At 32.4% G+C, this 14,602-nt stretch overlaps 2 protein-coding genes across 2 annotated transcripts; one reads left to right on the top strand and one right to left on the bottom strand.

Moving 5' to 3' along the window:
* Window positions 1–646: 646 nt before the first annotated feature.
* Window positions 647–5,615, bottom strand: LOC134258996 (coiled-coil domain-containing protein 130 homolog). Its single transcript, XM_062741585.1, has 7 exons — window positions 5,439–5,615; window positions 3,896–4,029; window positions 3,422–3,596; window positions 2,545–2,629; window positions 2,240–2,412; window positions 1,748–1,886; window positions 647–1,205 (listed from the first exon to the last, which is right to left on the bottom strand). Exons 1-7 carry the CDS (start codon window positions 5,439–5,441, stop codon window positions 730–732), a joined length of 1,185 nt encoding a protein of 394 aa, XP_062597569.1. The 5' UTR covers window positions 5,442–5,615; the 3' UTR covers window positions 647–729.
* Window positions 5,616–5,745: 130 nt separating this feature from the next.
* On the top strand, window positions 5,746–13,842 carry LOC134259061 (uncharacterized). Its single transcript, XM_062741666.1, has 14 exons — window positions 5,746–5,832; window positions 6,297–6,501; window positions 7,652–7,731; window positions 7,911–8,021; window positions 8,449–8,658; window positions 8,816–8,931; window positions 9,079–9,199; window positions 9,401–9,626; window positions 9,933–9,997; window positions 10,298–10,435; window positions 10,978–11,223; window positions 11,653–11,759; window positions 12,033–12,171; window positions 12,715–13,842. The coding sequence occupies exons 1-14, from the start codon at window positions 5,778–5,780 to the stop codon at window positions 12,867–12,869; spliced, it is 1,974 nt and encodes a 657-aa protein (XP_062597650.1). The 5' UTR covers window positions 5,746–5,777; the 3' UTR covers window positions 12,870–13,842.
* Window positions 13,843–14,602: the final 760 nt, after the last annotated feature.

Below are 14,602 nucleotides of genomic sequence, written 5' to 3'. Positions count from 1 at the left end.
CAATACATATCATAAACAATTTCCTCAGTGTGTGTGTGTGTGGGTGGGGCCCATGGGCCACATCGCTCACCTATGATGGCTTTAGATAAAAAGTGAAAATTGGTTTATTATTGAATTTTAAATCGTAGTCCCATGACCAATCATTTTTGCTATTCTTCATAAGATCTTTTTAAAGATTTTTCCAATGTGTCTATGTAAAACTTTTCCATTTTTTTACTCAAATTATTCGCATTTGTTATTAAAATATGTGTACCAAATTTGGATCTAAAATGACGTTAAATAAAAAATTTAGGGCAAAACTCTACAAATTTTTTGAATGACCCTCAAAAAGATTAAGACCAAAAACTTGAATCTAAACTACCTAGGATCTGTTTAAAAGTTTCATCTTTCCTGGCACAGTGGTTCTTGAGTAGAAGATTTTTAAAACATAATCAAATTTTCATTAATTTTTTCCCCCATTGAATTAATGTGGCCCTTCAAAAAAAGTTATTTTTAAAATTAAAATGCTTTGTGGAAGTTTTGTTATAATTGGCCCAGGTCACTGAGAATGGCTAAAATGTGAAAAGTTTACAACAACGACATATCATAAACAAATTCTGATCAGGTCATACAAATAGCTAGGTGAGCTAAAATGAAAAAAAAAATCTGCAATAGTCATATTTATTGGCAATAACAAATAATTTAATGAATGCAATGAGTATCAGTAAATAACATCAGCGTTTGATATTTTTAAGTGACTTTGGAGTCGGAATCTGAGTCACTGTCCTGATAGCTGTTGACTAGATTAAGGCCAGACATGTCGTTCGACGTTGATGGTGCCTTGTTGATAACATTGTACTTGGGCTGTTCACATTCTTCATCTTGTTGTCCCATAACACTATCACTACTGGTTTCCTCTGAAATTGGGGCTAGTCTTATCTCTACGTCCTCATTACTTGCCTGCTCTGTGGCCTGCGATGATCGAGAATGGTCTTTTTTGGTCTTGTTTAAGTTATTTTTCTTTCGGATTCCGAACAACTTCTGACTCTCGGTCAACGTTCTATACGTTATGGCTTCACAATTGTTAAATCCCAAGTGTTTGTTGTTATTGGCTGCTGCCAGTTTATGTTTTATTGTTTCTTTTCCATCCTTTGGTTGGTTAGATTTTTGAAAAATTGTCTGCGACTCAATTTCCTTCCTCAACTGTTTCTGTTTCTCATCATAGGCTGGAAATATGGTAAAAAAAAATTGTTATATAGACAATGGGGAACTTTCTGTGTATAAATGAAGAAATTGTTCTGATAAATTTTCTCAAACTTCTAAATTTTGCTACAAAGGCTTTTATATTTTTATTTTTTTTTTCAAAATCTTACACTCTTCATCAAATCCCCTTGAGACCCTTCAAATTCAGTGACACGTGAATGTTCATTGCTCATATTTTTTTTAATCTTACACCGTTACTTTTTATCACGAATGGACTCTTCAACAGCAAATCACGAGAATAAGAATTCGCGAATGGACAGTTGATCAAGAGTTTTAATATAGATTTCAGCACTATAAAAATAAAGACATGTACTTTAATTACGCTTGTGGTGCTTTTCGCGAAATAATGCGATAATTATTTCCACGCATATATTTAGGAATCTACAGTAATCTTTTTATCGTTAAGTATATGGATGTAAAAGCTTCTTTAATCTATATAATTTGACAGACAGACATGCATAAACAGTCACACAAAATCACTGTGTATGGTGATAAAGAAGCATACTTTCCGTGGACTTGTATTTGAGGAGGGAGGCCATCTTAACATCCTCCTTTGACTCGGGTAGAAGTGTAATATCTAGTGAGGACCTCTCCAGCAAATCTTTGTCCTCCAGGGCTGTTTTCTTCAAGGCCTTCTTTTCTTCCTATAACGATAGCAAATAAATGTGACTAAAAGTATGCCATAATAAAAACTTTACAAGGTACCACTGTAAAATCTGATTAGGTATACAGTGTTGCAATTCCCGCAGTTTCATTTTTTAATTAGCTATTTTCAAGGTAAAATTAGCCTTATCAAGGAAATTGGATATCAATTCTTAATACTTACAAGTATACACAATTTGTTCATTCAATAAAATGAAAGCTGCAAATTTAATAAGGAGCAAATATGTATATAGCTTCAAAAACATAAAGCTACCTAACGATAGAATTTTAACCTCAATATGGTCCAATAAACTTTATAAATTTATACAAGTATATTACAAATTATAATTCCTACCCTGAACTGACTTCTGGCCATCTTGTTTAGAATGTAATCGTCTCGATATTCACTTCTCCTGTCCTCTAACTGACCAACGGTCATCTGTACATTGGCCGCTTTCTTCACGTCATCACTCGTATGTTCCAGCTTAAACATGGGGTCATTGGCCATCTTCTTTATAATAGCTTTATCTAAAACAGTATCGCAAAATTCTTTCATAATTATAAATTTTAAACTTATAAATTTTTGATTGGGAAATCTATGACAGAAGCACACTACATTTGGTATATCTGCCCCATACAGCGCAGCCTGTGGTTTTATACCTTCTGTAGCAATCTGTTCATTATCTTTGGGGTCCCATCGCTGTTCTTTTCTTCTGGCCCCACTCACAATCACATAGTCATGGTGCTAAAATAAAAGTTACATTTTTCAGCTGCTCTTCTAAAATGACAGAGGAGGCAGGTCTAAAGAAAGTCAATTACACGTTAAAGATTAATCTTAATTACAAGATCTTGTTCAAATTTAAATTTATAAGCATAAAAATGGATATATTTCAAAAACTTAAAATTCTCTGAAAGATTCTTATCCTTCAATTTGCTTCAATTTTATTCAATTGATATTATTTTATGTTCAAATATCTTTGAATGCAAACGACAAAAAATATTTTGCAATTAAAAGAAAAAAATCATTAGAAATAGTAAAAATAAAAGAATCAACACAAGATGTTTGCAATTCCAATTATTTGAGGGGAGAGTGGCATAAGTATTTTACTTAATATGCCACTCTCCCCTCAAATAATTGGAATTTTTCTAAGTCCAAGGGCATAACTCAGTCAAAAAATTCTCGATCGTACCTAAAACAGAACTGACCTAGATATTCTTATAAAAAATCTGTATAGTATACCAAATTTTATTTCAGTGAGTCTAACCTCTGTGAAAATAATAAACGGAAATTGCAAATAATTGGAATTTTTCAAAGTTCAAGGGGCATAACTCTGTCAAAAATGGCTCAATCTTTCCCAAAACAGAACTTGAACTAGATATTCTTTTTTAAAAATCTGTATACCAAATTTCAATTCAGTATGTACAACCACTGCCAAGAAAATGAACATAAACCTGGTGAAGCGACAGACTGACTGACAGCAGCGAAGCAATAAGCCTTCCTTTCTTTCAAGGGAGGCATAAATATACCATGATATACCTGGGGGTCTGTTTGGATTTCAAAATAATTATCACACAAATGACACTTCATTCTGAACTGCCAGATTGGCGTGGAGTAATAGTTTCCCACTTTCTTCTTCTCTGCGTTGTAGCGGACTCCCATTCCAATATGACTGTTGCAGCCTCCACACCAAATATTATACGGCATTTCAAACCTATCCAGAGAAGAAAAATATATAATACTGCATGTCATTTTAATTCTATCCAATAAGAAAATCTGTTTTAAAAAGGTTATGTTTTTTTTTTAATCTAATAATATGCCCCCACTGTTCTGTCAGTACTATGGTATGGCAAGACATCAAATTCAAATATCAAATAAATGCTTCAATTAATCTTGAAGGAGATTGCAATATTTAACAAATTTACTAACAACAATTTCTTCATTTAAAACTGCCATTTATGGGTAAAATAAAATATAGCCTTTCTATTTCCTGGATGATCAAAGTGTACTCACCTAATAACAAGTATGCCCTGAGCGATTTTTTTGGCTCGGTCTCGTAGGGGGTGCTGGCCGACATATTTGTTGACGGATCCTTTACTGGGGTCCCAGTCTGGGGGGTAATACTTGTTCTGTGACTTTCTTTCAGCCTAGGATAAAATAGAATTAATTAATACTTCTTAATAACAAATCTTGATTTGCTCAATAGCAAAAGGTTGATCTGGGGTAAATTTAATACTAAAGAGCTTTTCTATGTTAAAAAAGGCCCTTTTTAACATATTATTTCAACTATCTATTAATAACCAATATAAAGTTAATGAAGTATCCCATATGAAGTCTTGGGGAATGAAAATCTCTTCACTATAAACATGATGAACATCAATTCATTAGAAGTGTGTTGGCTATAAGTGTGTTTTACTGCATATTTAAAGAAATCATGAATTATTATAGGTCTGTATCTATATGCAATTATATGGAGATGATGAACTGCAATATTATAAAGCTCATAAGTCCATTAAACAATTCAAAATTAGAGTAGAGCAAACACAGATTCCAAAATATCAGAGGTGGGATCAGGTGCTACGGAGGTGCGAGCATCCCCTGACGACAGGTCACACCCACTATGTGCTCGTTATTATGATTGGGAAATAACGGAAAAATCATTGTATTTGCTGACAAGGTCAGATTAGTGGTATCAACCATAGCATTTATGAAATGATTACTTTAAACTAGATTGAATGTTCTATCGTTAAAATGATAAATGTCCTACGGACCCGGTTTAACGATAGAATGCGTTCCGTGTATTCACAATGTAGCAAAGTAAACACGGGCGATAACTTGTACTAGTGATTTACTATGAACAATCAAGAGAGTTCCGAACGTAAACATGGCGTGTAAATTTGAAGCGAGAAAAAACCTTGAGAAAATTAGTTGAATTTTCATCTTTATTAAGACTAAACTTTAGGATTAAATACTTACACAGCCCCAAAAAGATTTGTTTTGATTAATTTATAAGTTATTTTCAGTGCAAATCCGTTTGTATCTTTCAAAATCGTTTCGGAGCAATTGCCAATTCTGCAATTTTTTGCTACATTGCGAGTGTATGGGTGGTATTCTGTGATGAGGGCTTGTCCTGAGACACAGTTAGATTATTCTAACTAACTTTAAACCAGCCTGCTGTTATTCTTGATTCAGCAACTTGTATGTCAATAATTTACCTCGTTTTAGATATTGTTCATATATGTAGAGCATTATTTTGTGAATCATATTTTCATCAACTGAGGGATCTATATACATAACTGCCATGTAGTTTTGAAGCGTATCTGTACTTTAATCTAAGTGTCTGCTTCTACAAAACTTAAGTCCATACTGAATTAATTAATGATCATTTAATTTTAACACTAACACTGTAACAGCTCAGTTTTCATACATTTACTAAATGAATTGACAATTCATTTATTCTTAGATCTCAGTCCCATTAGCAGGGGTATTTTTGGTCAATAAATAAATAAGAGTGACACAGTTTGAGAAAAAAAGTAACTGTCACATTATCACATACCATATCCCTGGCTTCTGCTCTCCGAGTCTGTCAACTTCTGTGGATATTCTAGGCCTACCAGTCCTCTTTCTTTATGATCGGTGTAAATTGAGGATAATGTTTACATAAGCTACAAATTCAAATATTTTAGTCAATCCAGAATGATGAAAAACACAATTAACTTGAAGTTACGTTATAACTCAAAATTCATATATTTCAAAACGCTTTTGCATGCCTTTAAAAAGGGATAAAAACAAAAAATAATTTTTCACAGTACACATAAGTTGAAGCGTTTTGCTGATCGAGACTTTTCAGTGTTGATTGGGTCTTGTTTTACCCTTACCATTTGCACCTGGGAAAATGGCGGCGTTGCAAGACGCCAAGGTTTTGCTTTTGTTATTTTTACCTGTGACAGGTAAATACATTCGGATGTATATTTATGTTTAGCTTAGACTTAATTTTAGAATTATTTTTGTGTTTCAAAAGCATTATTTTACCAATTTTCGTTTAAATTCTTTAAATTATTTTGAAAATGCGTAACATCAAAGTGTCAGTGAGTCACCCGGAAATGATTTTCAAAATGTGTTATTTTTCAAAATTAACTATCAGCGGAATTTTTTAAAAGATTTTTTTTTAGCTTAAAAATTTGCAGATTTTTATATGTTTGGTAATATAGTAAGCTACATACCTTCATTTAATTTAGTTCATGGATTTTTCTGATTTGTTTAATTAGCTAGGTGTGTATGTGTCTTTATGTGTAACAGGTGTAGAAAGGTTGGGAATAATTGCTCAAATAGGTTGCAATAGCCTGTTTATGATATGCATTTGAAGTAAATAATTAACATTGCAAAAGCTTTTTCTTTTTTTTTCTTAACACAGTTTGGGGAAGATGCAACATTCCAGCGTACTTTCACGGAGACTGGTACAGTAGAGAATCTGGTACAGACATTAGAACATTGGTAAATAATGATAAGTGGGACAGCAATCAGGATGACACCGAGTTAAACTGTGAGGATTTGTTCATCCACCCCAACCTAGGCCTTCAGCAGGATGGCAACAATGTTACAATGTTAATGGTCAAAAGGTAAATCCAGGGAAATAAACAATGTTATGTTAATGGTCAAAAGGTAAATAAATTTAAGAGAAATGAACAGTGTTACAATGTTAATGGTCAAAAGGGAAATCAAAAATGGGAAATAAATTCAAAAGGGAAATAAATTTAAGAGAAATGAACAGTGTTACAATGTTAATGTTAAAATGAACAGTGTTACAATGTTAATGGGGGAAATAAATTTAAGAGAAATGAACAGTGTTACAATGTTAATGGTCAAAAGGGAAATAAATTTAAGAGAAATGAACAGTGTTACAATGTTAATGGTCAAAAGGGAAATCCAGGGAAATGAACAGTGTTACAATGTTAATGGTCAAAAGGGAAATAAATTTAAGAGAAATGAACAGTGTTACAATGTTAATGGTCAAAAGGGAAATGTTAATGGTCAAAAGGGAAATCCAGGGAAATGAACAATGTTAACAATGTTCTAAAAGATATTTCAGAGAAATTAAATTATAAACAATTTATGAACCAGGACAAGAGTAAAGAGTTTAAATTAAAATAATTATTCTCGCACTATGTTGAATAATTCAGATGATGACCATTCACTTTGGCCAGTTTACAGGTTTAGTTTAACTTTGCTTTTTTCCCCAGAAAGCTGAAATTCAGTCAATATTTATTGATATTTGTCTATTCTCTCTAATTTGGTGAAATTATTGACCACATGGCATTAGTACTAGAAGCTCTTGGTATTTACATAATCATGCAGTCTAAGGATGAGTGAGTGAGTGTGCATGCAGTCCAGAGCATGTGTGTAGGAAATGAAAAAAAGGGAAATTAGAGTTGTGCATTATGTAACTAGATACATGTACAATGAAAAAAAGGTATCTGCCCCCGTGATCTGCATTAATTTGAAACTTCATTTATTCCAATTCTTTGGAAGACAGATTTCTATCTGACCTTCTTTGACAGAGATTTTTTAGGTTACTGAGGCACAGTGTGTAATATAATATGATTTGTGTGTTTTTCTGTGATTAAAAAAATAAGTTCTTTGTTCTCATTTCTACAGTCATAAATTGAAACCCAATATTTTAACCTGTTGCTCACTTTATGTAATATTATAATAATGAAATATTTGCATCCATACATATGTATACAAATGACTATTTTTTCTTTTCTGTAGTGGTGGAAGTCTCACAAACAAATGTTACATGTGTGTAGACGTTTTATGGAGAACAATCAACATTCTACAATATAGGCAAGGTAAACTACATTGAACTAATACATTCTCTTTGACACTATAAAATGAAAATGATAAAATATACAATGTATTCATTTTGAAACTATAAAATGAAACTATGAGTGAAAAATCAAAGCTTTACCTGTATTTTACCTGCAGTTGTTTGATATAATAAGTTAACTTGTTTGGTTCCGTTTTCCAGAGGACTGCATCACGACCCAGTCCGGCAGTCAGATTTCCCTCAATGCCTCCTGTAAATCTATGAATCCTTGGTACGGTCTGCCCAGCACTGACGTTACCTTCACAATGTTTAGTAAGTCAAAGCATGTTAGATTTCTTAGGGTTCATCTATCATATTAAATTTTTTTTCAATGCCAAGAATTCCCAATCGAAATTGATTTTGTATTTAAAATACATAAATTTTGGCATACAGTTGAACTTCGATATCTTCAAAACCCTTTACTCAAATACTGTGGAAATGGAACTCCCAACTACAACTTAAAATGTACTTAAATATTTTTAGATATTCTACCCCAAATCTTTGGCTAATTCAAATTTATTTTCTCAGTCCCATTGAGTTAAGATAATGAAGTTTAACTCTACTTTGAATGGACAAAATTTGATAGAAATGGTCATTTTTATGCTTGACAATTTTATATTTTAAAAATTGTCATTTTGAAAGAAAAGTTAATTCTGTCATAGTATGAGACAGTTAGTTCAAGATTTATTAATTCTTTTAGGACAAGCTCCAAAGAAGATAAATTGTGTGACCACATTTGAGGGCGTGTACCAGTTCTCTTATGAAGTAGATCAGGGGGGTGGAGGTATCTGTAACCACCCTGACAGTCAAATCAAAGCTTGTCAAGAACCCGGATCTCAATATGTCGACAACGAAGTCTTCCTCATGACCTATCGCAAATGTCATGACGTGTCAACGTCAAAAAATGAACGTAAGTATCAAGGTTCTGTTTTATCCTGATGTATCAATTGGATAAAGGGACATAACTCTTACAATTTTTTTGATGCGCATGTAAGTAAAATTAAGCACTACTGAATGATCTTAAAGAAGAATATATTTTGATTTAAAGTTTTAATGACATGTTGTAGAGGTGAGATACCAGTGTATGGGCTCATGGTTCGCTGTGCGTAGTGGAATCGGCTACACATTCGCTGCCGTTGCTGACACTGTGGAACAGGATACCAGAGAAAAGTTCAAGTGCTTGGTAAAAAATATTTATTTCTAGACAGAATGTAAAAAAAATTTGATTATAAGATTTATTGCACTCAAGGATTTGCAATGTGTATTTTACAGAAAACGGAAATACATGTACTGTAGAAATTTATATTATCGTTGGAGATTTTATTTGTAGATGACCTTGAAAAACCAGAAGGATGCCAAGAATCAGATTCGATGGGTCATGTCTCGTTTTCCTGACTGCACAAGTTTGAGTGGAATTTACAAGGGACCTCTTAAATTAGTTCTAACAAGAAGTGAGTAAATTTAATATATTGCTGTAATCACTTACTTGCAGGTAACAAATTTAGGAATTAGACAGATTTTTCTTTAATGTCCAGTTTTTTTTCCAAACATTCTTTTCATTATTCTAGAGGAGAAGATCAATTACATTGACAAAATACATGAATTTTAATGCCGATATAAAAAAATTTTGAAAATTAATTTTAATTTGACAGTTGCTCCACCCACCCAGTATATGATCCCTCGCTGTAACTTGCCCAGAGACATTGCCGGGACCTGGTTCACACAGGGACCTGAATTCAAATCTGACGTAAACGTCAACGAAACTCACGTCCATTTCCACACTGGACTTAACGAGTTTGAGTTTCAGGATGCCTTCTATTCCTGCCAGCAAACTTTAGGAACTCGATACTTGATGACCAAGGTGTTAGTGGGGAAATGGTGAGTTTGAGGCAAAATTCACTCCGTGATATAAAAAAAATTATTAATTCATTGGTACAGGAGCAGATTTCATTAAGGATATCTGATTGATTTTTAATTTATTCATGCTTGTGGACATTAATCATTTCAACTCAATTTATCATTTAAAACAAATGTTAAGTGTGGAATTCTCAACACAAATCTGTAAAATATTTAAACATATGCACCTTTAAAATGAACAAAAACAAAACATTATTTTTTTTTTTAGAATTTTCCCTGCTTTTGTTTGTAACAATATGATTATGAAAGCCTTTTGTCATTTTTCAGTGAAGTAGACTTTGTGTGTATGGACATTGTTCCTCGACATCACAGCATTGTCAGATACAGAATAGGTAAGAATAATATATGTTACAGATATTTATTTCAAAATTAATTAGTAATATTTTCTTGAACTTTTGTACGAATTGTCATGTTTGTGTCCACTCATAATTTTGGAAATGAAAAAAAAGAGTCTCCAAATCTATTGTCAAATTTAAAGATAACTAATTATTTTAGGATATAAGAATATCATTAAAGTTTTGGGGGAGAAAGAAGTCTGAGACTCGTAGAAATATTCAAATATGCTTTGTCTTTCAAATCGCTCTCTGAGATTATATCAGAGTCGTTGATGAGATGTATTTTATGAATGTTAGGTAAGCCCGCACGACGCTTGTCCGAGACGGAACTGAAGGACCCTAATTATCTTGAGATGGTGTTCCGAGATGCCTGCAGCTGGATGTCCTTCACCTTCAATCGTGAAATCATAGACTGGAAATACGAAGTGCTCATCCGTAAGTTTATGAAATTTATTTGCATTATTGACAAATTGAAAAATGTTTTTAAGTTAAAATAAGTCTAGTTCTTCATAGTGAGAAGTCAGAGTAGTAGAGCTTTTGGAAATCTAGGGATCAGCTGATACACATATATTCTAATTTAACTGAAATTTTAAATAGATTCTTTTCTTTGAAAAAAAAGAGAACACTCTTAAAATAATATCTATATGAAGGATGTATATAGTTAGAAAATTGATCTCTCATTTCTAATTCTTATGGAGAGTCAGTGAATTTTGTTAAAATAATGTATTCAAGATCAAGTTAGTAAAAACTAGGTATTCCTTGTTTTCGTATTATAAAATGTAACTGACACTTGACGTACATCATACGGATGGCTAATCTGAAAAGTGGGTGAGCCCCATGTCTAATTTTAGAGTTCCATAAATGTTTTTTCCCCAAAATGACCCCAATGATTATATGTTGTAAGAAAAAAAATTAACAGAATGATTGATATGATAAAATGAATTGCACTCTGATTGAAATTGTCCCATATTTTACAGAGAACCCTCCCACCCCCTACCCCTGTCCTGTTGGGGGTCGCTACAATTTTATCCAGAATGCCGACAAAGAGAATGAAAAATACCAGACAAGGATTCGAGGAGTAACACAGAAGCCTCGTGTACAGGTGGATTGTCGCATTGTCGTGTCCGAGATCAAGTCCTGCAGTAACGACTTGACGAAAATCTTTGTCGACGCTGAATACTGCGAGACGGTCGACTACAGGGGACGGCCTATTGGAGAGTACGGTGAGTGGGCAGAGTTAATTAAGACTTAAAGTCATTAGATTTTGGAATTTGAAAACAGATTTATATTTTCACTACGGTTAGGAATTTTTTTAGGATTCAAAATAGTGCAGTACAAAATTAGTAACACAATTGTATCTGTACTAATTAATACTATTATTCCAAATATAGATGAATTTAATGGCATATAAATGAATCATTCCTTAAAAATTACAATGATACTCTATATAGAGAAAGGAAACTTTTTAGGGGCCTAAATTTGGCAGAATTTCATGAATTTAAAAAAGACCTACTATCTTCATAAAAAAACAAACTATTGATTATATACAGATAACATATAATTTTTTATTTAACTCATAACAACTGAAAAGTATTTATTTTAAATTGAAAAGAATGTCAACGATATACCTAATGTGTTGCTGTATTTTGTAGATGTGTCGGATCACGAGTTAACCTGTGTAGGGTTCTGGATGGAGGATTACAAGTCCTACTTGGTCACGTGGGACGAAGAAGACGCCATTTCTAACTTCAGATGCTGGGTAAAAGACACACTCTTAAAATAAACAAAAACGTTATATCAGGGTTACAGTAAAACGTGTTTAGAACAAACCTGGATATTGCTAATTCACGGATGTAGCAAGTTATTCTGGATCCCCTGCTATTTAAATTTAACGAATTCCATACATGGATAAAACGAATTATGGATATAGCAAAGTAATTTCATAAGTCCCAGTGACTTCATTATAACTGAGTTTTACTGTATTTCTTGCAGTGACTCCTTGTTATCTTTATTCTGTATTTGTTTATTAAAGGTGTATGAGAGAGCCAGCTGGACTACACTTCACATGTCTCGAGCTCAGAATGCCCGCTGTAACAAGAAACAGGAAGCCACGGATTATCAGATGGCTGGCACGGGGTTAATGCTGGAAATGATCGAAAATGAAAGACTCTGTAAGTAACAAATCTTGAAGAAGGCTGGGTGGTTGTGGCCTTTTTCAAACTTTATTTACCTCCTTAAGAAGAAGAGTTCCAAATAAAGATATACAAAAATGAAGATATCATATCTTAAAAATTTAGTTATATTTGATGGTTAAGCCCCCTTAACAGAATTCTTGCTTTTACTTTTATGTTATTCTAAAAATGTATGAATTTTTAATCTTCATTAATTTTAAGTATGGAAAAAAAATTAAAAGAAAATGTTATAATATTAAATAATTGGCATGTGCCATTGTGTTATATAATTTTTTCATTTCACTTAAGAAATTAAATTTTCTTTCTTTGTGTTTGGGTTTCAATTTCCTTCCCAAAAAGCATTAAATTATCAAGGGATATGTTACCAAATGGTTTGGGAGATTTTTTTTACTGTGGGAAAATATATGAACAAATATGGATAAAATTTGGGGATGTGATTAGAATACCAAGAGATCATATACCCAGCTCAGTTCCATTAAAGAATTTTAAAATTATTGATCGTGGATTTTCTTTATATTACAGTTGATAACTGTCCCCAACGTTTCGACTCGGGTGTGAATCCATACAAATTACCAAACACCATCTGGGTACTGAACTCAGCCATCACTGTGAAGCCATTCCCCTGGATCCTCTCCCTTACTCTATCATTGATCTGTGTACTGCTGTTTAGATCGTAGACCTGTATATGTGTACTGTGCAAGACTGTGTGATTCCTGAACTTCTATATGACGTTTTAATCAAGTGTATGTATGATTTATTGTGCATTTGGAGGAGTGAATGGGTAAGAATGGTTTAACCAAAATGTGAATTTTTAAAATATGTATATTCTAGCAATTTATGCATATCAATTATGATATTTGTCATATCCCCATATGTTTATGTGACATTTTTATATACCTTGTGTCATACGATTAAGAAAGCAATTTTTTCGACTGAGCATGCTTATTTTCACAAATTTTCTGCAGCTAGTGCATTGCATTCCAGTATCATATCAACACCTTTTTGAATTCCAAGAGAAAAGACTCCTTAAATTGTTCTAGTATTATAATCCTTGAATAAAATTTTACTTAAAAAAAAATAGGTATCATTACTTTAATTCCTTTTTCAGTTGGACTTTGGATAAATTTTGTTAATACAACTTTATTGTATACATTTTATATTTATAATGTATTTTTACAAAAATTTTGTCAACAGACATTTGTCTTATAAAATGATATATTTGTGATATTCTTTTTGGGGGGGGGAATTGTTTTCTTTTTCTACAAAATGATATAATTTTTTAAATGCATTGACACACTATTTGTACACTAGTTTAATATTTACAGGTTGTGAGAAGAATATTTTATGTTTGTGAACATATTCCTGTTACTGTAGTGATAATTATTAACATATCATTTAGTGATAATTATTAACACATTAATTAAAGCACTCTATATTTTATGTGCCATTCCATGATGGGGTTGTGTTTTATTGTACTATATATATAGTGATATCTTTTTTTATTTTATTCTGTATATATGTAAATAATTTCTATCGGAACATTTGTATACTTCATGCATTCCAGACTAAATTTACATTTCATCAATTTGTTATCAAAGAATCAGATGGCAAGATATTTTATACAATTTACAAATAAAAAAATGAAATTGATTATTTAATTGTTCTTTATACACTTCTGTTCTAATTGATCAGTTTTAAAGTTATACATTATATAGAATTCTGACAGTTTTAAACAGGAAATATCAACATGCAGATTTTAATAAAATCTTAATGCTTTTATCTATTGATACATGTACTCACAAAAGATTTCAAAAGTCACTTCACAGGTATACGTTCCTCCCATACCCTACCCCACTCGCTTCGAGATGTTGTACGGATTAAATTCTACTATGCATTGAGTTCGTGGTTTTATGGAAACATTTACTCGTCGGTCTTTCTGAGGTGTATTTTTAAGATACTAGAATCAAAATCGACTGATCCTTGTCCGGGCGGGAAGGATTAGAAGAATACACTTTTCTAAGTCAATTTTCTTGGGAAAGAATTATGAAGTTTGGACCGAAAGTAATATCATGCGTGGCTGCTTTAAAATCTGGAATTGTTTCTAAAAAATGTGCATATACTAATAGTACTATCTATTTTGACGTTTGCCTTAAAATATTCAGTTGGTGCATGGTTCAGTGCATCGCTGTGATGCAAAAATGTTGCTTACGTTGTTATTAGCGCATCATGGAAAATATGCCAGCAGAGCTATTGCTATTCATTACGCCATGTTCACTAAATAATCGTTGTTTATTACTTATATTTAGCATTCTTTTTTTATGTTTTCAAGAATATAGAGGAAATCCTGACTTACATAAGGACGCAGCTTCTTCTGTCTTCAGTAAAGAAAACCATACGGCTTTAAAATCAG

This window comes from Saccostrea cucullata, unplaced genomic scaffold (assembly GCF_032062105.1).
Source record: "Saccostrea cucullata isolate Sc308-1 unplaced genomic scaffold, CSIRO_AGI_Scuc_v1 ctg4637, whole genome shotgun sequence".
Taxonomy (NCBI): domain Eukaryota; kingdom Metazoa; phylum Mollusca; class Bivalvia; order Ostreida; family Ostreidae; genus Saccostrea; species Saccostrea cuccullata.
Note: the sequence above shows the minus strand (reverse complement) of the source record. Positions and strands in the feature narration are given on the sequence as shown.